The sequence below is a fragment of the Enoplosus armatus genome, chromosome 4 (genome assembly GCF_043641665.1).
Source record: "Enoplosus armatus isolate fEnoArm2 chromosome 4, fEnoArm2.hap1, whole genome shotgun sequence".
NCBI classification, from domain to species: Eukaryota; Metazoa; Chordata; class Actinopteri; order Centrarchiformes; family Enoplosidae; genus Enoplosus; species Enoplosus armatus.
In genome coordinates, this window is record NC_092183.1 from 23,102,821 (window position 1) to 23,127,625 (window position 24,805).

At 41.2% G+C, this 24,805-nt stretch overlaps 1 protein-coding gene across 2 annotated transcripts; it reads right to left on the minus strand.

The window, feature by feature from the left end:
* On the minus strand, positions 1-24,216 carry apba1a (amyloid beta (A4) precursor protein-binding, family A, member 1a). Of its 2 annotated transcripts, XM_070904319.1 has the most exons (13): positions 22,636-24,216; positions 22,446-22,448; positions 17,649-17,747; positions 17,510-17,549; positions 15,889-16,034; positions 11,778-11,810; positions 7,289-7,375; positions 5,029-5,214; positions 4,664-4,843; positions 4,132-4,344; positions 2,175-2,294; positions 1,933-2,073; positions 1-72 (listed from the first exon to the last, which is right to left on the minus strand). In XM_070904319.1, the coding sequence occupies exons 1-13, from the start codon at positions 24,214-24,216 to the stop codon at positions 1-3; spliced, it is 2,901 nt and encodes a 966-aa protein (XP_070760420.1). The 2 variants fall into 2 exon arrangements, with proteins under 2 accessions (XP_070760420.1, XP_070760419.1); XM_070904318.1 differs by lacking the exon at positions 22,446-22,448.
* Positions 24,217-24,805: the final 589 nt, after the last annotated feature.

Below are 24,805 nucleotides of genomic sequence, written 5' to 3' on the forward strand. Positions count from 1 at the left end.
TTAAATGTAAACAGGTTGCTCCTGGGCGGTCAGCAGGCGGTACATGGCTGCAGGCATTGTCTTCATGTGGATCTGAGACAGTCACAAACAGAACAAAGCATTCAATTAATGAAATGATTAATAGTAAATGCTAAACGCTAGCAGTCATAACTGCACAGTTCTACTTGGTAACACCAGCTCCCATGACACTTTTGTCGTCTTTCTCTGTGTACTCTTAAATGGTAAAAGGTCTCACTTATATAGCACTTTTCAATCTTAACGGTTCCCAAAGCGCTTTACAGATTGGTCACATTCACCCATTCACACACACATTGACACACTGATGCCATGCAAGGTGCTGGCCTCCATCAGGAGCAACTTAGGGTTCAGTGTCTTGCTCAAGGACGCTACCTCCTGTACGACAGTGTTAACCACTGCGCCATCATGCCGCCCAAGTTGGCACAAGTTATTTTCATTCCAACTCTCAATAAAGTAGAACAGCCAAATTAACATGTTGCTACCTGAAAACAACACGCTGATAATTTTGTAAAGTTTCTCCTAAGGATGTTCCTGGAGGACAGCTTGGGGAAAATGTTAAGGTTGACCCCCTTGGGAGCACGAATGTACTAGGTACATTTCATGGCAGTCTGGTCATTAGATTTTAAAGGGTAAATGGTCTCACTCGTATAGCCCTTTTCAACCTTCATGGTTCCCAAAGCGCTTTACAGTTAAGTCTCATTCACCCATTCACTCACACATTCACACACCGATGGCGACCGAGCTGCCATGCAAGGTGCTGATCTGCATTGGGAGCAACTTAGGGTTCATTTCCAGGGTTCCAGCGATCGAACCTCCAACCCGCTCAACCCTGCTCTACCTCCCGTGCGACAGTGCTAACCACTGTGTTATTCTATAATCGTCTTATTGTCACTAAATGAAAGATCAATGACCGAAAGACTTAACGACATAGGTTTATATGGGATGTTTGGCTGCATCTAGAACATGTTTAGAAAAAGGAAGATCACTCCTCATGAAAGGATAAGGCTGGCAATATTTCACATTTTGATTGTAGTCGACAGATCCAACGAAAAGACCCAAACCTTGTGTTATTCTTTCTGACTTCCCTATCCTGTCTGTGGTTCTCAGCTCCAAGCCCATTAGTTCCTACTGAAGATGCAAATCTTTAAAAACAGCTCACATATATATAGTTTCATTTTTTGAAAGACTTAAATATAAATTTAAGTCAGACTTGCGATAGATGGTATAGTTTTTTATCAAATGTTACTTCAACAGGAGGAAATAGTGCATTTGTTGTGGACGATTTCGTATTGATTTTCGTATTTACATACACCAAGATCTTTTCTCTTCCTGTAGAATGAAGATATATTTGATGACTTCTCCTGCACATGGGTTTGTATACATTTGGCATAGTGAGTGCATGGAGAAGAATTGATCCTAGTTGACTGGGTCCATTTTATTGTAGAGTAAATTATCAAGTGGCTGACGCTAATTACAATAAAACATAAGTTTTGAACTCTTCTGACCTGGGAGTCTACACTGGGAGGTCAGGACGTGTTGAGCTACTTAGATTGAGCACACTGGCATGCACCTTTGGGTGTCATGTAGCTGCTGTTGCTGTTTATAACCGGGCAAACAGCAGTACTTGCTGCAGAGCCAATTAGGAAACATCTGATGCTCTTTCTTCTGCCTAGCAACTGAACTGTCATTATAATAGCTTATAACTATAACTATATTAGAACTATAATAAACATATAGCCATACAGTGCAAACATTTATATGATAACTGCCACTTATTTTCCCTTACTTCCTTCAAGTAGTAAGAGGCAGGAGGGCTTAGGCAAAAATTTTACTTGCATGCAGTAACTTCAGTAAGTCTGAGAAAGGATCCAGATCACAGTGATTGTTATGCCTATGTCCAGTGTGACGTCTCACCTCTCCCACAGCATTGGACAGGATGTGGACAATTTTTTCATGGGGCGTGGCCACCACGCTCTGGCTGTTGATCTCGATGATGCGGTGACCCACTCTGACCCCACCCCGTTCAGCAATGCCCCCGCGCATAAGGCTACAGATCTGTTGAGGAGACAGACCATTTCTTTTACATGATAAATCGAATGTCACTAAAACAAGTATCATTTAACATAAAAACAGAGCAGAATCACAGTGCTACCCACAATGCCATTCTGGACGCTGAAGCCCAGCTGGTAGCGGAGGTCTGGCCGTCTGATGAGTACAGTGGTCACTGGGGGACATCTGACAATGTTCAGCTTGATCTGAGACTGGTTCTTCAGACCCTACATAAAGGAAAGCATATGATAGCAGTGGAATGTCAAAAGGTGCACATCACTATACAGACAGATGATAAGATGCCAGTGGTGGTTTTAGTAGAAAACTTCCAGCGTTTATCCCAGCTTACTGTGTTAAGAGTTCCTATAAGCAAGGAAAGTACTGTCATAAAAGTACATGTGTTGGCTCTGACAAGTCAGGGAACAGATACTGTTATGGATAGATAGCAAAGTCTATGTATGTATGCAGCAAAGGGTTAGAACCAGTTAGTAAGGGCGAGATTGTGTCCATGGTCAAGTTGGTGTGTGAGATGTTTTTCACTCTTTATAAAAAGTATGGGAAATTCTTGAGAGACATTTTGATGTATTACACTACATTAAAACTTTACATATTACATTTCACTGTGATTGTACCTCATATCATTACATGTGACAAATAAACTTGATTGATTGATTGATTGATTGATTGAGTTATATTCCTCTCGTAAAAGAAATAACTCTACAACCAGGTCTTGGATAAAACTCGCGTTTATGAAAAGAATATATCTGGCTTCCGTCAGCATCACAATAATAGTTTTACTCAGTTATTATTTCCTCTACATTTACTCGCAGCATTTGAAGCAATTGACTATTGCATTCTTATTGGCAGGGTGAGACACTGGGTCAGAATTTCTGGCTTTGCCCTAAACTGGTTCTCCTCCTACCTGGAATATATTCTCTCTTAGGTTTGGAGTGCCTCAAGGATCAATTCTAGGTGCTATTCTATTTTCTTTATAAAGGTTGCCTCTGTGCAATACGCATGCAATAGCATGGCATTTAATTTTTTTGCTGACGACACACAGTTATACCTTGCCTAAAGCCAGGAGTGGAAGTAACAAATTACATTTACTCTTAGAGTTTTTAGTATCTGAAATAAGTTTCAGTACTTTTTATCAAGTATTGTACTTTTTACTATTGCTACATTTCAAGTTGCATCTGTTTCGGAGCAAAAACTAAAGTCAGATGAAGTCCTGATAAACTGTGAGAGAATGAAACAGAAGAAAGGAGCCAAATCAGCAGCTGCAGGAGGGCAGAACTCCAGAGAGACACTGCACTCACTGTCACGTTCACTGGCCTGCCTGAACTAACGCCATGCTCAATTTTTATTGCAGATAAAAATAAAGTTTCTTTGACTAAAGTGGTCCTGACTGAATTAAGGATAATGTCACTAAGGGTTATGGTAAAGGTTAGCATTATTGTATCTCATTAAAAAGGGTTGCATCTACCCTAATTAATCACTGATTTAAACAAGCACATTAAGTGACCCAAATCAAAATGACCCTACATGCTAAAATGCTCATGGTGGATCCTCCAGGTGACTTCTGTGTTAACTGATCTTTTACCTTCAGTGAGGCTGAGTGGACTGGTTTTAGTGGGACAGAGAGGCTGAGTGGACTGGTTATAGTGGGACAGAGATGCTGAGTGGACTGGTTTTAGTGGGACAGAGAGGCAGAATACACTGGTAATAGTGGGCTGGTTATGGTGGGACAGAGAGGCTGAGTGGACTGGTTAAAGTGGGACAGATAGGGTGAGTGGACTGGTTATAGTGGGTCCTGTCTGTATCTCTACAATGTTTATCAAATAAAGGCAAAATGCCAAAAATAAATCAGAAAAAAAGAATGCTCACATTTTCTGTTTTTAAGTTGTTTAGCTCTTTGTAACTTTTGTTGTGCTGGGACGCACAGCCAACCGCAATGAACCTAGGGTCTGTGCAGTGGTAGGCAAGAATTTTGCCCCTGTGCTACATCTCAACAATCAGTATCTTCATCCATAATATCCATTATTGAAAATAATGTCAACCACATACCTTGATGATGCTCTGGCAGGTGGACAGTGGCAGTCCCACCAGGCTGGTCCCATTAATGGACATGATCTGGTCTCCTATGTTCAGTCTACCAGACCTCTCAGCTGGCCCAGCATGCATCATGTTGGCAATGATGACAGTGGGCAGGATGGAGCCCCATCCACTCTCCACAATGACCACACCCATAATCTCCCCTTTAGCCTTCTCTATAAGGACCTGAAGTCACAGCAGGCAGAAACAAAACAAAACCACTTCCGTCAGAGTGGAACTAAACATGAATTTTCACTTTGTTTAATATAATTTTCCACAGCATAATGCAAAAACATAAATAATATAAAAATGTTTAGTTTCACTGGTTATTTTATTGTGTACCAGCAGAACCTTTGGAATCTGGAAATTCTGAACCAAAAATTGAACCAGCAATGGTTCAATGGTAAGGAAAATCACAGACCTTTTTATTGTCAGCAGTATATCTCCAAAGACCAAATGACTGCAACTGCAAATATATGCCTGAATGATACACAGCCCTACTTACGTCTTTGCAGTTCTCAGACTTGGAGAAGTGAATGAGGTCATCATTGTACATGTCCTGAGTGTTGAGCAGGTCACTGTACTCCTTCTGGCTCAGGTCCTCAGGGTTAATGCCATTGGCCCGTAGGAATTCCTGGTAAGCCACACTAAAGGCCTGCCCGATCGACTGGGCAATCAACTGGGCCTAGAAGACAGGATGGGTAGGGGGAGAAATAATCATTATTCATATTATCTTATGGTCAGCTCAACTTCTTTTTAACTACCTGTAGTCAATTTCACCACTGATTAAACTAAAATGAACATTACAAAAATTGCATGTTGTCCCTTCTGACAAGCAAAGACATCATATAATTTGACTGTTGGACTCACATCCTCAGACTCAAACACGTGGCATATCATCTTGTACTGGCGCTTGTTGTCTTGACCCGGGTCTGAGGCCTCCACATTCTCCTGAGAGTCAGGTCGAGGCATTCTGCGCCGGGCCATCAGAACCACAATGTTGCCAATGTCAGCAATGTAGGAGATGGTCCGCAAAGGGTGGTCCATCATGGTCTCCTGGAAGTCAGAGCACCATCACAGTCCTTATGATAATCTCTGACACAAAGATGGACAAAGCTTCCCATGAGCCCTAAATCTCTGGCTTGTCCACAGAAAACACCCCCTGATAATATTTTAATTTGGGGTCAGTAGGTCTTCTTCCCTGCTGCGAACTGGACAAAGTCTTCTGCAGGTTTGCCAGGACCTGCATGAGACCTCCTCAAGCTCTTCCCACACTGTCCTCATCCTCACTCAAGTGCTACTGGTCTGCTGATGAACATCTGTGATCCTCCTCAGCTGAGAACAGCCCTGCCTCTTGTTCCTCAGTCCTTTAACTGACTGTGGCCTCCTTGAGACACTATATCTAACTTTATTATTTATAACAACAACAAGCTAAGGATCATCTCGAAGCACTGATATTGTCGCTTACTCACTTTTGACTACACATTCATGTATGTGTGTGATCTCTGCCTGTCTGTCTGTCTGTGTCTCTACGTCTCTCTCTGTCTCTCTCTCCCTCCCTCTCTATGTCTCTCTCTCTCCCTCTCTATGTATCTCTCTATCCCTCTCTCTCTCTCTCTCTGTCTCTCTCTCTTTCTCTCTCCAACCCAACCAGTCAAAACAGATGCCCACCTAGAGTCTGGTTCTGCTCGAGGTTTCTGCCTCTTAAAAGGAGGTTTTTCCTTGCTACTGTCGCCAAAGTGCTTGCTCATGGCGGGAACTGTTGGGCCTCTTAAATAATATTATAAAGAGTCGGCCTAGACCTGCTCTATTTGTAAAGTGTCGTGAGATGACTTTTGTTGTGATTTGGCGCTATATAAATAAAATTGAATTGAATTGAATTGAATGTGTAAACTAATGCTGCTTCTGACCAGTTTCTGCAGGGTTCACCAAGTTAAACTTAAGACATTTTTAATACCAGTACCAAGCAATTGAATACCTGTTTCACAACCATACCAACCAAAGTATGAAAAACATCAATGAAAACCAGTAGGGACGATATGGCCTGGAATTATTTACCAAGAACATGGATTTTTTTTATATCACATTTTTGTCACTTTTGGTCACAATGTGCAAAAAGATATTCTCTTAGCCAGGGATGATTCAGCCCTGATTAACCCCTAGTGGATATACTTGTTTGCCATCCCGTTACAGACAAATTACACTGGCAAGTATATGACACCCTACAGCTAACATCTGTAGTTACGGAGTGTGACCTGCTGACGTACTGCAGTAAGCGCATTGCTTCATTTCCAGTTGCCAACGTTTCTGTGTCACTGGTGGCGTGTTTGGCTGCTCTAGTTCAACAAGTAAAATTTGTTTGTTATAACTTTCATTACAGCGGCTAAACACCCGTTATCCACTTAAACATACACTAGTTCTGCTTAGCACTCATAGCGCTCTCCTTCTTTCTCACAGTTGTGAGACACGCTATTGTGTGCTGCTATGCATCTCTGTCTGTCTGTGTCTCTATCTCTATTTCTCTCTCTCTCTCTTTCTCTCCAACCCAACCTGTCAAAGCAGCTGACTGCCCACCTGTCTGGTTCTGCTCGAGGTTTCTGCCTCTTTTTGTTTTTTTCCTTGCCACTGTCGCCAAGCGCTTGCTCACTGTGGGAACCGTTGGGTCACGGTCTAGACCTGCTCTATATGTAAAGTGTCATGAGATTACTTTTGTTGTGATTTGGCACTAAATAAATTAAATTGAATTGAATATACTGTATGTACAATGCTGCCAGAGTGCTGCTTGTCTGCTCATATCTACAAATGCAGTTGGAATACCCATGACTTTATCAGTCAGCCACTGTTAGCCCATCAAGGGCTATACATAGTACTAACATAACTGAATGGATGACATTTATGTCAAGAGCTTCTTATCTCTGCCATGATACATATTTCACAGTTTGCGCATGGATTTTAGACTCAAACTGATGTTGCAATTGTTTGTTCCATTTCAGAGGTTAGCTGTACGGCCTGCTTTATTTCCTCTCTGTCCCTGAAAGTTTTTACTGTAAGTGTTCTTCAGTGATCTGGGGATATGAGGGTCCTTTCTCAGTGAGGTGACAAGAAAGGGCACCACAGTTGTTGCAAGTACCTGGGAGTCAGCGTTGAGCACTTTGATTCTCTGGGTGGAGATGAAGAGATCCACCTCTGTCATGGGCTGAGGCTCACCCTCAGGGGCCTACACATACATATACACAACCACATTCACAAAGCAGCATTAGACACACATTCATAAAACATAAAAAGGCCAAAACATTAGTGAGCAGATGTTCCTAAATGAACAGACATTCAACGTTAGAGGTCAGTAACCGTCTAATTACAACCAGAGCACACAGAGAAAGACAAAACAGCTGCTAAATGAATGGCAAAACATTCATCCAAATACAAAAAGGTCTGATATAATTTATTTTTCTGTCCAGTCATCTTCACTATTCTTTATAAATAAAATAAATCTAAACATGCAGCAGGCACATTTATTTAGAACTGCATTTAATTAACCTGGACGTACTTGATGTAAGGCATTCTAGCCTGGATAATTAGCTAAGAACAAGCGTTTTAGTGGTGAAAATGTTGTGATGTAAATTGTGATTACCTGTAAATGTTATATTATTATGATAATGTCAATGATCCAAAAAAAAACAATTTCGGGTACATAAAGTCGAATGTATCCAGATGTTTTCCCTCACTGTGCCCCTGGTTTACACAATCGACAAGTACACAAAATTGTGACAGTATTGTATTTATAGAGTATTGTATTGCTTTATGTTGGAATAGCAAGCTGGAGTTTTTTTTGTCACAAACTGTAAAAGGTGCCAAACCACAGGAAACCCAGGAAAGAGGTGTCGGTAAGTCAGCAGCTATATTCATAATAATAAAGAGACTGAGCTCATTTTTACTTTATTTATGGTTCGTAAATAATAAATATTTTGGATGGGGCTGATTCATCTATTTCACAGTACGATGTAATGTCATTCCTCTTCTTCTTCCAATATGATGTGGACACATTAGTCCCTGTGTGGCTTGACTTGTTACACTGTATGAAACAGTCACTCCTTGTATAATTGAAAGGAAGATTTGTATTTTGGTTCTTCAATGTGGCCAACTTGGATTCAACTTGGATTCATGGATTACAATGCATTCCAGGTTTCACAATGGTAATAAATCCATGCAAACCAATCTAAAATTACTGCTGTGGCATAGTCACTTCACCTATGTCCATCCATATGCTCCATATACTACTCTTACAGAAGTGCTTCATCATAGCTCATTTACTGGCTAGTTTGACAAGCCTGCATCCAGCTCAAAGATCTGCTCAGATCACTTTTTATGGGCATGAGGACTCAGCAGGTCTACTAACCAAAGGGAAATCACTCAAATCACATGAGGGCACCTGCTTGCTTGTGAGCTTCTCAAGGTTATGCATGAGAATGTAATTGGTAGCAGTTTTCCACCATGAAACTTGTCAGTATTGGAGACCGATGTAACCACTGTAAATCCATCAACAACAAACGTCCATTTTACATTCACTGGGTACAGGGTTTGAATGCTCCATCTATGTTGCACACAGATATTTTGAGGGGAGTATCACTTTAACATCAAGATAGCAGTTAGTCTGATGTTATGTGGTTAGATCTTGGATGATTCCAGGACATGTTGTGTGTGCTAGCTTATCTGATGTAAAAAAGTGACATCAGGTCAGAAGGACCACAGCAGTGTTTATTTTGCATGTTTTAGTCCATTTGCTACAAATCATACTTTTTATTCTTTACAGATTGCTGAGAATTTTCAAAAAAAAACCTTGACAAAGGCCAAGACCTGGCTATATATATAGAACATAGCTTTGTGTATGCATGATTGTCAAGAGGACCATAGTCTTTTAGAGACAACTACAGAGCCAAGTAAGTCTTGGTATATAAATTAATAATTTGGGTGCATGGAATATCAGAACATACCACTGAACAATACTTTTATTTTAATGTACTGTACAGTATATTTAAGGTATGTCAGAGATAACACAACTTTGTTTAACAACTGGCACCACAAATGTTAAACATAAAAGTAACAAGGAGAATACATTTGATAACCAAACAATATTAATATGAGGGAATTAATTCAGTATTTGTAGACACCTCAATACCAAAAACACAGCTGCTGGCCTGCTGCTAACAGTCAAGGTGCTCCTCACTTACTGATTGTAGTAGGCTGGAACTTCAGTTCCTACTGCTACAGTCACATGACAGTCATTTGAGAGCACATCTTAGTAATTCATGTATGCAGGTGATTTATCTGTGCTCTCGAAACTTGCTTGAGATAGGCAGCCCATCAGTGTACACCAGGTCTACCTTTACTGTTGTCAGAGAGATGTTATCATTGCATGCTAATGCAGATGATAGTTCAGACATGTCATCATGATGACTTAAGTTTCTACAGATGGTTTTCCATACTGTAGTGAAGTCAGTGGAAAGCAACAGCTGCCAGGGAAGGGAGAATAACATCCAAAAGTCCAAATGCATTAGTGATCGCTCTCTGTAATCTAATGTGAAAATATTTGGTTTGTGAATGAATGGCCTAAAGCACTAGTATGCTTCTTTGAGGTGGCCAACGGCTTTGATAGGACTCATTTCTGCTATCACCCTCTTGTTTCCTGAAAACCAAAATCAAAAGGAACTGCTATGCAGTTATCACAATAAAACAGTATGTCAACTTGAAACTGTGAGTGTGCTAATAAAGTTAAAGTTATACTGTGAGTGGTAGTGCATGTTTTTAGTGGTTCAGCAAGTAATGTATGAAAGGACACTTCTGACAACTGACAACTTCACAGTACAAAATACAAAGTTTCATCTCTGTGCATAAAGTACAGAGATCCAGGATGTGTTTAGCCTAGCATAGCATGGCCCTTTTCAGAGTGTTATATTATATATCATATAGTTCATATAGCACTTCAAAAGCCCCACCTCCACCCCAGCATCCAACTGTAGGCTCCGAGTCTATGCTCCGAGTCTATGCTCCTCTAAGTGGGAAGCTGGTTTCATAACTCCCCACTTCTGTGTTGAGCTTGATTGTTTCCTTATGGGGTGTGATGAGGTCAGAGCCATAAAACCAAATATCAACGCTGTACATATTCTGCATTATAAATACTGAAAATATATTTGTGTGTTATTATACTCAGTACTAATTTTAATGTTGTAGCAGGTAAAGGTGGAGCTAATTTGAACTGTTAACATACTGTTGGGTTGTTTTATCACCAACACACACAACCTATTTTATAAGGTAATTATAAAGTTAATGATATGTCTTTGTATGCAAAATCAAAGTAACTAACCATCAGTTACATGTAATAGTAGTGGAGTAGAAGTATAAGAAATGTAGTATGAAGTAGTCATACTAAAGTTAAGCACAAGTACTTCAAAACTGTACGTGCAGTACTTGAGTAGGTGCACTTACTTTCCACCACTGGAAATAGCTCAACCCTTAACTGCTCTTAAAATGACAAAGTGTCCGTTTTACATTTCTATTATCAATAAAATTACAAAACAGTGTTAAAATTCTGACTTGCTCTAGGGATGGTGGTGCCGTTCAGTCAGCCACTTTGGTCCAGTCTGGAATATCAAAACAAATTTTGGATGGATGGACCAAGAAATTTGGCATGGGGATTCATTGTCCTATTATTATCTATTATTAATAAAATTACAAAACAGTGTTAAAATTCTGACTTGCTCTAGGGATGGTGGTGCTGTTCTGTCCACTTTGCACTTTGGTCCAGTCTGGAACAAATTTTGGATGGACCAAGAAATTTGGCATAGGGATTCATGGTCCCCTGGGGATGAATCCTATTGACTGATGATCACCTGACTATTAGCATCATTATCAATCAATTGTCAATTCTTTGGTTTATGGCTAGAAACATCCCCATCAGCCTCAGCTGTACTTTTTGATTAGTGCTTATCAGCTAACACAGATGGTCACCATGCTAAACACTACCTACAACAACTAACATCAGCATGTCATCATTGTCCTTGTCAGCATGTTAGCATACTGACATTAGTATTAAGCTCAAAGCACTGTGGTGCACAGAGATGATTTGACATTACATTGTATCATCTGACTCTGGGTAGGATACCAAACAAGAGGATGTAGTCATAGTATCACTACAAATACAGAAGCAGAAGCAGAGAGGGAAAGCACACTGAACACAACCACAAACCCAGTAAGACCTCACAGTGTCAGAAAGATTTCAGCTGTTTCCTGCATCCAGCAAACTGGATTCCTTCCATGACAAGCAGTTAACCAGTGTGACAAAAAAAACTACAGTGTTCCAAATTATGGACATAAGAAATGTCTGATATGGAATGGAAAAATGGTGAGGGGACTGGAGACCCGAGGGATGAACATCACCTCCAACAATACAAAGCTGGTTGCTGGATTCAGGAAAATTAATCAGAATGACAGAACACAGAAGAGAACACAAAGGATAGGACAATGATATACACAGACAGACACAGAAAGACACAAAGAGCCAAGGAGTGGAAAAAGAGAGGCTGTGCTCGGCAGTCTGGTCGACGGATGTGTTGGTACTGCACCTTCTTCCTGTTCTGGGCTAATTTCTGGGCCGTCTGCCAGGCATGGAATAAAGCAGACAGGAGAGTAATGGGTTAGAGCAGTGCACAGGAGAGACTGACTGGATCACAGGGAGGCAGGCAGGGACTGGGTGTTCAGTGTATGTCAGATATAATGTACTTAACCGGTAGTGCCATTGTACTGTACAGTGTTTGTTATTTTGGTCACATTGAGGAGGTGTGTTCATGTGCAGGAGATTCTTTGTATGGTTGTTATGCATTTGTGTGTCAGCAACACCATACTGGTGTGGGGGTCCTTACACGAGTGTGCAGTGTACACAGATAGCTACACCCAAGCGTAGTACATCTATATAGTATTTGAAGATGAAGGATGATGATGATGATGGGGGAGGCCTGTGGTCATGTGCCCTCTATGCCCTGTTTTTAATCGAAATCAAATACTATACCTGTGTTTATCAAGCACCACAGAATCACCCATTGTAATTGCACTGGAAGTGAACCTAGGACTAAATCTACTGTTACTGATGAGGGACCACTCCTAGGAGAGAGTGTGATGTATGTTTTAGAACACAAAGTAGAAATGGTGACGTGTTGTAGTTTTCTGACAAGTTATTGTCTGAAATATTATGCTTGTGGTAAGATTAGTCTTTATGTGTACAGGCAAACAATACAGGCCAATGAGATATCCAGGTTATATATGCAAAATGATGATGCTGAATTAAGAAATTGCTTGAATCTCCTGACTATATTTACCAATACAAAATGTGCAGTAGGCTGTAAGTAAACACTGGCAAGCCACTTGCATAGTGTAAATAATACATGTACATAATATTGAACATAGTAGATAATTTGACTCAGCTGCATGAAAATATCCTTGTCAGCCCTACCCAATGAGTCCAACAGCGCAGCATCTCTCATACATTGTGCAATATTGCACACACAGCCGATGATGCTTCAAAGCCTGTGTGGTCTGTGGTGCACGGGAAGAGCAGGGAATCTTCTCTTCCACTGTTCACCTTTCAGCTACATTGTTAACTGATGAGAGTGCATGTTAACTGAAGAGGGGCATTTCTGTGATGTCAGCCAGTTATGGTAAAAACCAGTGTAGGACGTGGGGGGTCCGAGCTGATGTCATGCAGTGGTGGCTCTGACACAACAGAGTTGGGAGAAATTGAGTGATACCACACTGAGATGATCCTGGAAGGGTAAATGGTAAATGATCTCACTTATATAGCGCCTTTCAACCTTCACGGTTCCCAAAGCGCTTTACAGTTAAGTCTCATTCACCCATTCACTCACACATTCACACACCAATGGCGACCGAGCTGCCATGCAAGGTGCTGGTCTCCATCGGGAGCAACTTAGGGTTCAGTGTCTTGCTCAAGGACACTTTGACATGACAGGGATCGAACCCCCAACCCGCTCTAACCAGCTTTACCTCCCGTGCGACAGTGCTAACCACTGCGCCACCATGCCCCCATGGAAGGGTGAATTGTTTAATTAGTTGTTTTGGACTGTGTAACTATTTGGACATTTGCTTTCCACATAGAATAAAAAGCAATGTTCAGTTTCCATAATCAAAGAGGCATTTGTTTAGCAATGAGGAGGCATTTATTCGTTATTCTCACGGAGGCATTTCTTCATTGTGCATCATTTAGGCACCTATGAGATTTATTTCTTCATGTAAATATTTTCTTATTTTTATGTGGTTGGGAACAGGTTCTCAGGCTTCTTTCAGATTAGCTGAAGTGAGGGAAATCAGTAACGCCACAGTATTAAGCAGTGCTAGAATCCAAAATACAATGCCATGGTTTCACATTTCCAGCAGTAGAATAATGCATCTCTACTCAACACCAGTCATCAAGAGCATCACAGAGTAAAGTACTGGAACATGTTTCAGAAATTTCAGTAACAAAAAGTCAAAGGACAAAAATCCCAAACCAGGAGGAGGACCACACTACTGGAAATGGTAAACCGTCCTTTTCTCTCCTTTTTTCGAGGTTGCATGCGCACAGGGACGCATATGTATGCACGTGCATGTGGGTGGCGCAATAAACATTTCTATCAATGGAGCGACAGGTGCTGGATGTCTCACTGCTCTGTACACGTGTGATGTGTGTGTGTGTGTGAGGCTGAAGGCTCTGTGTGTTTATCACAAGCTGAAAAATTCTGTATCACTGTGAGCCATGGTTCTAAACAGGGGGGGGGGGGGGGGGGGGGGGGGTGAGGGAAGTGAAACACTAACAGGTAAACACATGAACATCGCCAACAACAACAGTATATATTCATAGACATTCAATGAGTCAAACTCTAACTGTATGCATTAGTTTATACATCCATTTTTACACTAGTCAATTCCACTTACCACAACATTTTACCAAAATAACCGCCCTTAAGTCATCCTGCGCACCAGATGAACATGCAAAAATGTAAAATCTGTCTCTATATAGTGTAAATTACAGAAAAGCATACATTTAACTTCATTTGAATTTGCATGGGTTTAAATGGATCTCTGTCAGCTAGAGAGAAGACGTCTCACTCTGTTGGAGTTGTTGTCCTGTCATCTAGTTACTCACAGAATTGATGTTAATTAGTCATAACATTTGTTTGTAACCAGAGAAAGTGACGATCAGTGCCAGCTAAAAGAAAAGCTGCAGTTTTTTGGCACGAGACACCTGAGTTCAAGCTCCATCTCGCCCATAAACAAAGCCACAAAGCCACCCCTTAATGAAAGATATAAAATAAGATATACAGTTTTCCTGCTGCCTTTGCACACACTCTGAGCGTCAGGCTTTTTTTCCACAATTTGCGTGGCTTTAGTTGGTGGAGGCGCATGCACTCACACAGACCTCTCCTTTAATCATTTTTTTCCCATTTATATACTCTCATATGCAGTGAAATGCTTGCAGTGTAGTGTAGAGGTCAAAAGGGGAACAGCGCTGCAAAACTAGCTTTACTGGACACAGAGGAGTACAGTAAAGAAAAGAAACACAGTAGAGTAAAGAAAAGAAACACAGTAGAGTAAAATAAAGAAGCACAGAGTAAAGAAAAGAAAACAATAGAGGAAAGAAACACAGTAAGGAAAATGGTAAATGGACTGATTTCATCATTCATCTTAATTAGTAACAAATAACTTTGATAATAAGTTTTTCCACTGTTTTTTTAAAGAAATTATTAAGAAATTAATGCAAAATTAAGTGTCATCAAAATATTTACAAACTACTCTTTTTCTTTTAAGGTTCATTTATTTGCTATTGTACAACACAGGGTTTGTAATAGGGCTTGCAATGAAATGCAGTTGTATCCCCCTTCACGCTACACACACAGAACATAAAAAGTGTTAAAATTAGAATACAATAAAAATAAAAACAATATATACAGTTCTATACATATATTATACAAGAAGGGAACAGCGCTGCAAAACTATCTTTACTGTACTCCTCTGTGTTAGTGGAGAGAAAATAAAACAATAAAGTAAAGAAACACAGTAAAGAAAGAAAACAAGAGTAAAGCAAAGAAAACAGAGTACCCCCCCAACCCACTTCTTTTAGTCAATACCAATGCACCAAAATATACCCACATCACACACAGAACATACATATACATATATATATATATATATATATATATATATATATACAGTATATAATATAAAAGATAGTGGTATGGTAATGTGCTCTAGAAGAAAATATTATCTATAGTAAAATAAATAGTAAATTATCAGCTGGTGAACTGAAAGCTTAAAAACATTAGATGTATTATCATTACAGAATTAGCTTTATCATAGAGATAAAGATACAGTAAAATGCAACTGGTTGTACAGTCATATAACAGGACTCCAGACATAATTAGGTATGATGGGAAATGGGGAAATAATAGGAAAATGTTTTTTAGAAAGGGAAAAATATAGAAAGCATAGAATACAGAAGAAGTATAATGTAAAATTGTGCCTACTTCATTTATTGTTTATTTCTGTGGTACAAATACAAAATGAAGAAATCTGACTATGCTTGAAACATCGGAGACTTGACTGTGGCTTGTAAAAAAACACAAAACACCCTGCTTCAGACCAGTGTGTGCATACACTACATGAGTGTGTACTGTGCGTTTTCACCTTGATGCGGCTAACGGCCTCCTGTGCCTGCATCATGCGGATGTTTTTGGACGGTGTCTTATCCGACAGCAGCTGGGTGGAGCCCAAGTAGTTGGCTGCGAATATGATCCCATCGATCAGGTCCTCTGGGTCACATGGGCCTGGGACTGGAGGGAAGAAGAGTAGCTCAGTCTCACTATATAACACAATGTTTGCCCTCCCACTTTGACAGCAATATAGAAAGCTATAGTATACTGTATTTCATTTAATTATATTTCAAGCCTGAAGTTGAACCACTTTACAATAGCAATACTGCTTAAATATTGACTGTTGATAAATATCAGCAAGATACATGTTTTACAATCTGGGAACCCCAAAAATGTTCTTATTAATGGTTTATTACTGATCTATTAAGCATTAACAGAATATTTGAATGTTTTAATTATTAAAGCACCCATGTACACTGCATGAATACCGTAACATGTTTCTGTCTTTCCTCGTCCTCTTCCCCCTCGTCTCTCCCCTTTACGTGCCTCTCTCCTCCTCTATCTCTATTGGCTACTGAAGGCCTTGACATTTAGGAATTGCTGACGCAGCATTTACAACAGGCTTAGATCAGCAGTGCAGTTCAATAAGCTGTATGTTACCACGGAGTCACAGGGAATCAGCTTCAACACGCCAAACACTGACAATATAGGCCGGGCAGAGGTTAGAAAGACAACATCCCCCATCACTTCTTCAGGATTGATTCTGTTTGCCAATACTGACAAGGTTGGTCCTGACATGCTGTTAAGCTTGCCAGTATTGTTGTGATAAAAATGAATAGAAAAGGCTGCTTTTGCATTTACAGTACTGTGATTAGGGGTTATTACTTACCTTGGTGTATGGTGTTTAAAGTAACATAACCATAAAATGAAAAGTACAAACAGGTTGTTCCAGTCCCAATCCATGGTTATTACTCAAACTACCTTGTTTCCAGGTACGACTTATGGCCTTCAATATTTAGTTTAAAGTAAAATAATGCTTGAGCTTTTTCCAGCCCTGATTTGTAGTTTGCCCTGAAAATGTATGTATGAAATTATGAATGTATCCATCGCTTTACCACCAGTTCATCACACTCGCATACAATACAGTGGATGACGATGAAATCTGGAAATTATCATTGGACCAATGCGATGTCAATATCCTGTCCAGTATCCAGTATTCTGGTTGTTGATTGGTTACGAAGGACGGCCCTCTGTTGGAGTATCATTTTACGTGTTTTGGCCAATAACAGATTAGCAGATTAGCATGACAAAAAAAATTGGTTTAATGTTAAGGTTTTCAGCTACTCAGTGGTCTCCTGTGTTTCCTCAAATTCCTCAAACATCTTGCCAAGATGTATATGTTGGTCCTTGGTCCTTGAGTTTTGACATTCTTCTTTTTTTCTCTTAATGATGTTGTAACCCTTTCCTATGGTAGCAATGGTAGCAGTCTGATAACAAATTGTTATATTTCTACTTGTTAGGAGAGGAAACGGCTTTAAAACAAGAGCCTTCATGAGCTGTGTGTCACAGCCACTGCTGCTGCTGTAGCTGCTGACCCTGTTCAACTGGCTAAACTACAGTTTGAAAACCTCTGCACCAGAGGATGAAGCACTCACCTTCTACATATGTGGGGAAGGACGCAAGGCTTCTCCTGGACTATTAATAAAAAGAGAGGAAAAGTATTTTTTTCAAACATGAAAATGAAAATGAGACAGTGTAGTGAATATCTAATGAATAGTAAAATGTTGGACACACCTCTTTACTGGAGGGAGAAGATTCAAAGCTGTCATCCTGCAGCAGATGTCTGCTGGATGACTCCGCTCCTGGAGGAGTGGGCGAGCCTGAACCAGGAGACTGCAGGAAGAGAATAAGGGTGGGGGGCCAAAAAGCAGTCTGTGAATTGAAATCCTGAAATCAGAACCAAGCACCACTTTAACGGAGAAAGGAGAACTCCTAGTGATTAATCCACAGAGAATTAACACCAAACTGTTTCTCAACAAACATGATCTACACCACAATTTGAATGGAAGACTACAGAGATCACTGAGTTATGGTGAACTATTTTGATCTAGGAGTCACTGGAGACCAATCTAGAGACAATGTCCACTTTAGCAGGACCTCTGGAGACCAAGATATCTTACAGTCTGATCCGTTTTGTATTGTCAAAATGAGGGCAGGCAGTAGTTTAGTGTTTTATCTCTGTGAATTCAGATGTCAACAAGAGCTACACAGCACAACACGAACCATGCCAGCGTGGCTATCAGATAAGCTAACGGCATTACCAGGTGCCATAGATGACCAAACAGCAATAGGTAACATAAATGAAGAAGGAGCTGCATTCCTGCAATGGACGCTTCATTTGGAAAAGCTGTGGAAGAAACTGATCAAACAGACATAGATTGCATTTTTGAAAGCCTAAAGGAGACTGTAAGTTGAATTTTTTCACTTCAAGTTTTTGATGAGCACACGTTAAGTTCACACTTGTCAAAAATGATCTGAACTCAGCACGAAGGTTATTAATTGTGCACTGAACTGTGTGGAGGTGTGACAGATACCTTAGAGTCTATTTAATGCTATCAGAGGGCAGAAAGACAAGACCACTCAAATCAACGCAGGCACTCCACACAGCCAACAGCAACAGTTACACAACACAATTCATCTCCTCTTGCTCAGAGACTGAATGTGTCAGACAGAAAAAAACACAAACACACAAGCTGTGATGAGGTGAGCCGTGATGACACTGAGACACCAATAGGACAAAACGCAGCTTGGAGGCAAAACATCATAACATATCACCTCTGTGTGGGGACAGAGGGCAGCACATGTCATAACACAGAAACATAGACCAGCAGGAAACATCTTGTTGGGTGCAGCTCACATCAACTGTAGGTCTGTTATAGTTGGCTAGGATAGTACTTCAGTCTATCTTCTGTATGTTGTATGTTGTTTAATATGTCTCTGAGATTTCCAAATTTCCAAATTCACATCTTTCCAGAAACAACGTGTAGATACTTCCATACCTGGATACATACAACTGAAACCTATCTTCAGGGATAGATACGACTAGAGGAAGGTGAGAAAATCAGAACAAAACTAACCTCAAGTGTTTGTGCTATGGCGACAACACACAAAACCCGCAAAAATACAATTATAAAAAATATTTTATCAACACTGAAAAGCAACACGCTTCACTCAGAGCTTTGTCAGACTAATGAAAGGTTAAATATGCACACAGTTTGTGCGGTGATTAACTATGGCATACAGTAAAGGTGTGCAAAATAGGCTTGACCATCTGAGACACTTAATATAGGTGCAAATTATTACAATCATTAGAAATACTATACACAGAAAAGTATTGGAAATGTCGTCTCAATTTCTTCTGATTACATGTTTATCTTGCAGTTGTCAACACCTCCATATATATATATATATATATATATACATATACATATATATATATATATATACACATCAGTGGCGAGCCGTGCATTTCACACCTAGGCCTTCAATGATGTCCTACACTGAATGAATCCACCTCTTAATACCATCATTATGACGCCATGGCTCTCGAAACCATACATTTATACAGTAACAAACATAGTCGAGTACAACTACTTTATTTCCGGAGCATTTAAAATCAATACACCCGTATTAACAATTAAGAGTAGTAAAGTAAAAGTTATATGTTCGCTTGGATACTGTCACAACTTAAAAATAAAAGGCAATCAGTCTACAAAGTTTTAAGTCCACTAAACAGCACATTGTCGCACCCGCAAAGCAGTTTTCTTCTCCTCCTTCAGCCATTGTGGGTTGAAAAAAAACAGCGAAATTAACGCGAATTAAGTAGTTTTAGCTCGTTCGAGTCGCTAACGGGACACCAGCTTCCATTTGGTTAACTGCATTCTAATAGCGCTGCCTCTCACTAGTGCGTATCCAATCAGAGAACGTGAACGTGTCACGTTCAACGTGATACCTGCTAGCTGGCCCTGATGTCGCCAACTTGAAATCTGATTGGTTATCACAATCTGTCTGTTTCAGTTCATTTAAGTGTACAGGCGCCCCCACTGTTAATTCTGAAGGCCTCGGGAAGATTTCTTGGAGCCTGGCAACACATGACAGCTGAAATATGATTGGGTGAAAGCTCTAACATAAATATACAATGCTGGAAGCAGCGCAACCAAGAGGAAAGCTATGAAATGAAGAGAAAAGACTATGAGGAATAATTTAATACATATTTATGAAAAAAAATATTAAAATGAAATTTTTGTTCTGATGATGTTTAGGCCAGCAGAGAAGGCCTTGCTGGCCCTGACGGCTCACCACTGATATACATATATATAACCACCTCTTGTACTAACAAGACTTTCAAGGGTACACGAGCAATTAGGTTAAAATGAATTAATTAGAAGTTGACCAATTGAACACTGTCTCTATTTCTCCCATAATTAATCAGTCACAAAAATGTTAACTACATTTTGGTACAGCAACCAGTTTTGTTTTACTTTCACTCAACACCTGTATGTATACAAATGTGCAAAGATCACTTTTCGTGTATGACGCCCTATAATTTGCTCCAAAATACACAGTTCTTGTTATCAACATCCAGTGGTGGCAAGTAACTCAGTACATTTACTCAAGTACTATATTTCAATTTTCAGTTTTGAGGTAGTTGTGCTACCAGTTGTGCTTTACTTGAGTATTTCCATTTTATACAACCTCTCATTATTATCTAAGATCTTAATCTTTGTCAGTGTTTTGGTTTATTTTGGAGAGTTTCATTCGAACGTTTAATGAAATCTTAAGTCAAGAGGAAAAGTAAAGTATGGTTTACATTTTGTATGACCTTACCTTACCTTAGTCATTTGTAAGTGCCTTCATGTGTCATTTCAAGTGTTAATTGTAAAAAATAAAAATAAAAAATCCCTTCAGCACTTTTTACTCCACTACATTTATTGGACAGCTTCAGTTACTAGTTACTTTTCAGTTGAAGATTGTAAAAGATATTAGAAACAAATAAAATATGTTGCATTGTTACACACAACCCAAATAAGTAGCTCCACCTCCACCAGTACAACAGTAAAATGCTATTTACAAGTTAAGATATTTACGTAAGTAAATCATGTCATCATCAATCAATCAATCAATCAATCAATCAATCAATCAATCAATCAATCACAAATGGTTATAAAAATGGCTGTAAAAAAAACTGAAATAGCTCAAACAACTGATTCCACCACTGCTACAAATATAAGCCATCACTTCAACACACCAATGGAAAAAATCATCACAAACTCTTCAAACTGTCCACACCTCATCTCCATCATGGTGGTCAGTCTGCTGCTTCTGCTTGGCTTGTTCCTCCTCAAGCTTTTCTACCTGATACATCCAAAAGTTTTCCATGGCTTTCAGCACAAACCCAGCAGAACCACAACAAGTGCTCCAGATGAACTAGCATCGAGAGAGTGCAGTGTGTCGTTAAATACAACACCAGTGTCTACAGACTAGGAGTCAGCTGCTCAGGTGACACTCGGGTATCAGGATTCATCATGGAATCAACAGGCTGGGTCTGTCTGTCGGGCCTGGATTTGCTGTATTGACAGTGTCCTCTTAATTAATCAAAAGAGTTTACACTGACACATCAATGTAAATATTAAGTTTAAAGCAGAAGTGTTATTAAAACCACCCAGGTTGCAGGTATTTTTTGATCACGGTGATGTGAACGGGAAAACAGCCCCCGTCATTCTGGTATTAGATCCTCACTAAATTATTTAACTTGTCTTACCCTTTACCTTTCTCTCTCTCACCCTTACTCAATAAATCATTGGGAGGATGGAGGGGGAGAAGGAGAGAAATACCACATGACTGGGGTTTCTATTCAGGCCTGAGAACAACGTTTGGATTAATCACCATGGCTGATACATCTGCATAAGAAAGCCAAATAATGTGAGGGGTAGCATACGATCAAAAGAGAGGGCAGTTGTATCAGCTACTGCTATCCTAGGCTAAACAAGTCCTGACAGCTCTGTGCTTAACACAAAGACATGAGAGTGATATTCATCTTCTCACTGCTTTTAGGAAAGAGGGTCAGTGCAACACTAAAGTGATGCAGTGCAAAAAATATGTTTTAGCAGTCAGTATCTACACAGGATGTGTTCAGCCACAGCACTGCTGTGTCGAGCCCACTACCCAATCACTGTCATTCCGCATATAAAACGGAAGAAAAGAGACTTGAAGCCTGATGCTTTATGTCAACGATTGAAAAACGTGGCTGTAATACGTCATGTGTGGACAGACATAAAACCTACAGTTGATGTGAGCTGTGGCCAACAAGATGTTTCCTGCTGGTCTATGTTTCTGTGTTATGACATGTGCTGGCCTGCTGTCCCCACACAGAGATGATTTTTCATGATGTCTTGCCTCTAAGCTGCGATTTGTCCTGTCGGTGTCTCAGTGCACCCTTTCAGCTCACCTCGTCACAGCTTGTGCGTTTGTGTTTTTGCTGTCTGACACATTCAGTCTCTGAGCAAGATGAGATGAATTGTGTTGTATAACTTGCTGTTGGCTGTGTGGGGCGTCTGCAATGATGTAAGTGTTCTGGACCATTGGTCTTTCTGCCCTCTGTTGGCTTTAAATAGTAAATGTGTATAAAGTAAACCAACATATTCATATACGACAACAGTTGACAAACAACCATGTTATCCAATTCAACTTGATCAACAAGATCCAGAGCTGCTGTACTTACATCGCCCCCCAGTGATGGCTGGAGGTCACACTCTGCTGTAGGGCTCAGGTCCTGCCTCATTACCCAAATGGGTTCCTTGGGCTCATCAGGCGTGTAAGGAGATCTCACTGTTCGGGTCTTCACCTCCTCTATGGCCTCCTTGATGTCCTTGATGGCCAGGGATATGGCGTCCCTCTTCTCCTGACTATTCCTCACTGCTAAAGGCTCCTCTGAAGGACTCACAGCCTGTTTTCTGGCTGGCTTCCCTCCATAGGCAGCTTTGTGGTTTTTGTCAGAGTCGGTTTGGGACTCAGTTTGGGGTCTTTCTTCCCCCTGCGGTAGCTCATTTTCTTCTTCTATGGTATCTTCCGCAGAACGATGAAGACTCTGAGAGCTTAGGCCTTCTTTGACCTCAACCACAACGCTGTTGATGTCCTCCTCCTGGTCGCAGCTGTCGGCCCGTGGGTACGGGGCAAACTCCGCCTCCTTCTCTGGGCTGTCTGACTCGCCATCTGAGCGTTCATCATAGTGGCGCAGGCGGGAGCCCACTGCCTCCTGCTGATGGTAGTCTCCACCTCCTGCCCGGCCCTCCAACAGCTGAAAGCCAGCCCTCCTCTGTTGGAGAGACTCTGTGTCCTCAACCCGGTCTGCAGCATAAGCAACTGATGTCGGAGCATCGCAGATTTCCTCGTAAACATGCTCAGAGAGTGAGTAAATATCATATGGCTCAGAATAAGCTTCGTCCGTAAGTCCAGCATCTAAACTCTCCAAGCTCTGACCTGCTGAGATGTCACCCCTTCCCCCAGAGTGGCTGAGGGACTGAGTGTACACGTAGTTGGAGTATCCAGCATTCAGCATCTCCTCTGCTTCATCCTGTCTCCGGGGATTTTGGATATCAGGCAGGGGGTCACGTGGCAGGGCTGGGGGCTGAGGAGGATAGTTAGGATGTGGATGAAGATGTTGCTGTTCAGCCTCGGCACTCTCAGTGTAACCCTCCGCCTCTGGTCGTAGTTGGACTTCGTAGTTCCCCACCTCGTCCTCCGCCTCTGGCTGCCCTTCAGGCTCCAGAGACATCATCACCAGGTCATCGTCCCCCTCAGCCCGGTCGGTATGGGTGTGGAAGCCACTCTCTGTGCTTGCTGAGCGGGCCAACACTGAATCATCCCTTTCTCGTTCATCTTCTTGGGTCATATCTGCATGGTGCTGCTTCTCCTGTTGTTGTGCTAAATACTGTGCTCTCTCTGCCTCTCTCTGCTGCCTTTGTCTGTGCCTCTGCTGCTGGGCTCTGATCCGGGCCTCGCTGTCCCCCTGTCTGCGATAACGTGTCACTGCAGGTCGGGGAATGGGTTGGGGCTGTTGGGGCTGTGGAGACTGAGCTCCATGCTGCAGCTCCATGTCTTGCTCCTCCTGTGGCCTGCGCTGCTGTGGTGCCCTGGCTCTGCCGCCAGCACTTCCTCCGACCGGGGCTTCACAGCGTCTGTAGCGCTTTTCCTGGCTGCTGTGGTTACGGGACCGACTGTTGTGGTTGTTGTGGTGATGACGAGGAGGAGCGTCAGTCTCCTCCATCACCTCCTGGCCAAGTTCCGTCTCCTGGGGATTCATGGCTGTCAGGTTCTGGTTGGTTCAACGGTGTCAGAGAAAGGTTTTAGGAGTCCGTCATAAGCAGGTGCCTCTTTGAGGTCAGGGCAAAGGCTGCTGGGAAGAGACTGAAAGTATTAAACAGAAAGGGAGAAATTGTCAGTACACAGAAAGGGACAAATATGAGAGACGTGTATTGTTTCTGGTCACACTAGAATTTGACAAAGCAATTGGTGCATTATAGTGAAATACGTGGTGCTTTTCAAGAGGTCGAATAGCTTTAGAAACCTCCTCCCCCGGACTTCCGGTGAGCGCTTCAAGATGGTGAAATTCTCCAGCTCAATTGGTATAAAACTCCGCCAAAACACAATACTGTAGCTCTCACAAGAAACTAAAATGACTTCCATTCCCCCCACAAGAATGAGTGGGGGAGAGGCAAGAAAGTTTCGGGGAGAACTAAAAATTACGACAAGGCAAAAGAAATAAAGAAACACTGAATGACAACAAAACCAGCATGGAGAGGATGGAATCTGGTAGAGAGGACCAGTGCTTCAGCTATCCAAAGCCTGTGCAGGGACATACAAGCTATATATACTGAACTCAACAGAAAAAC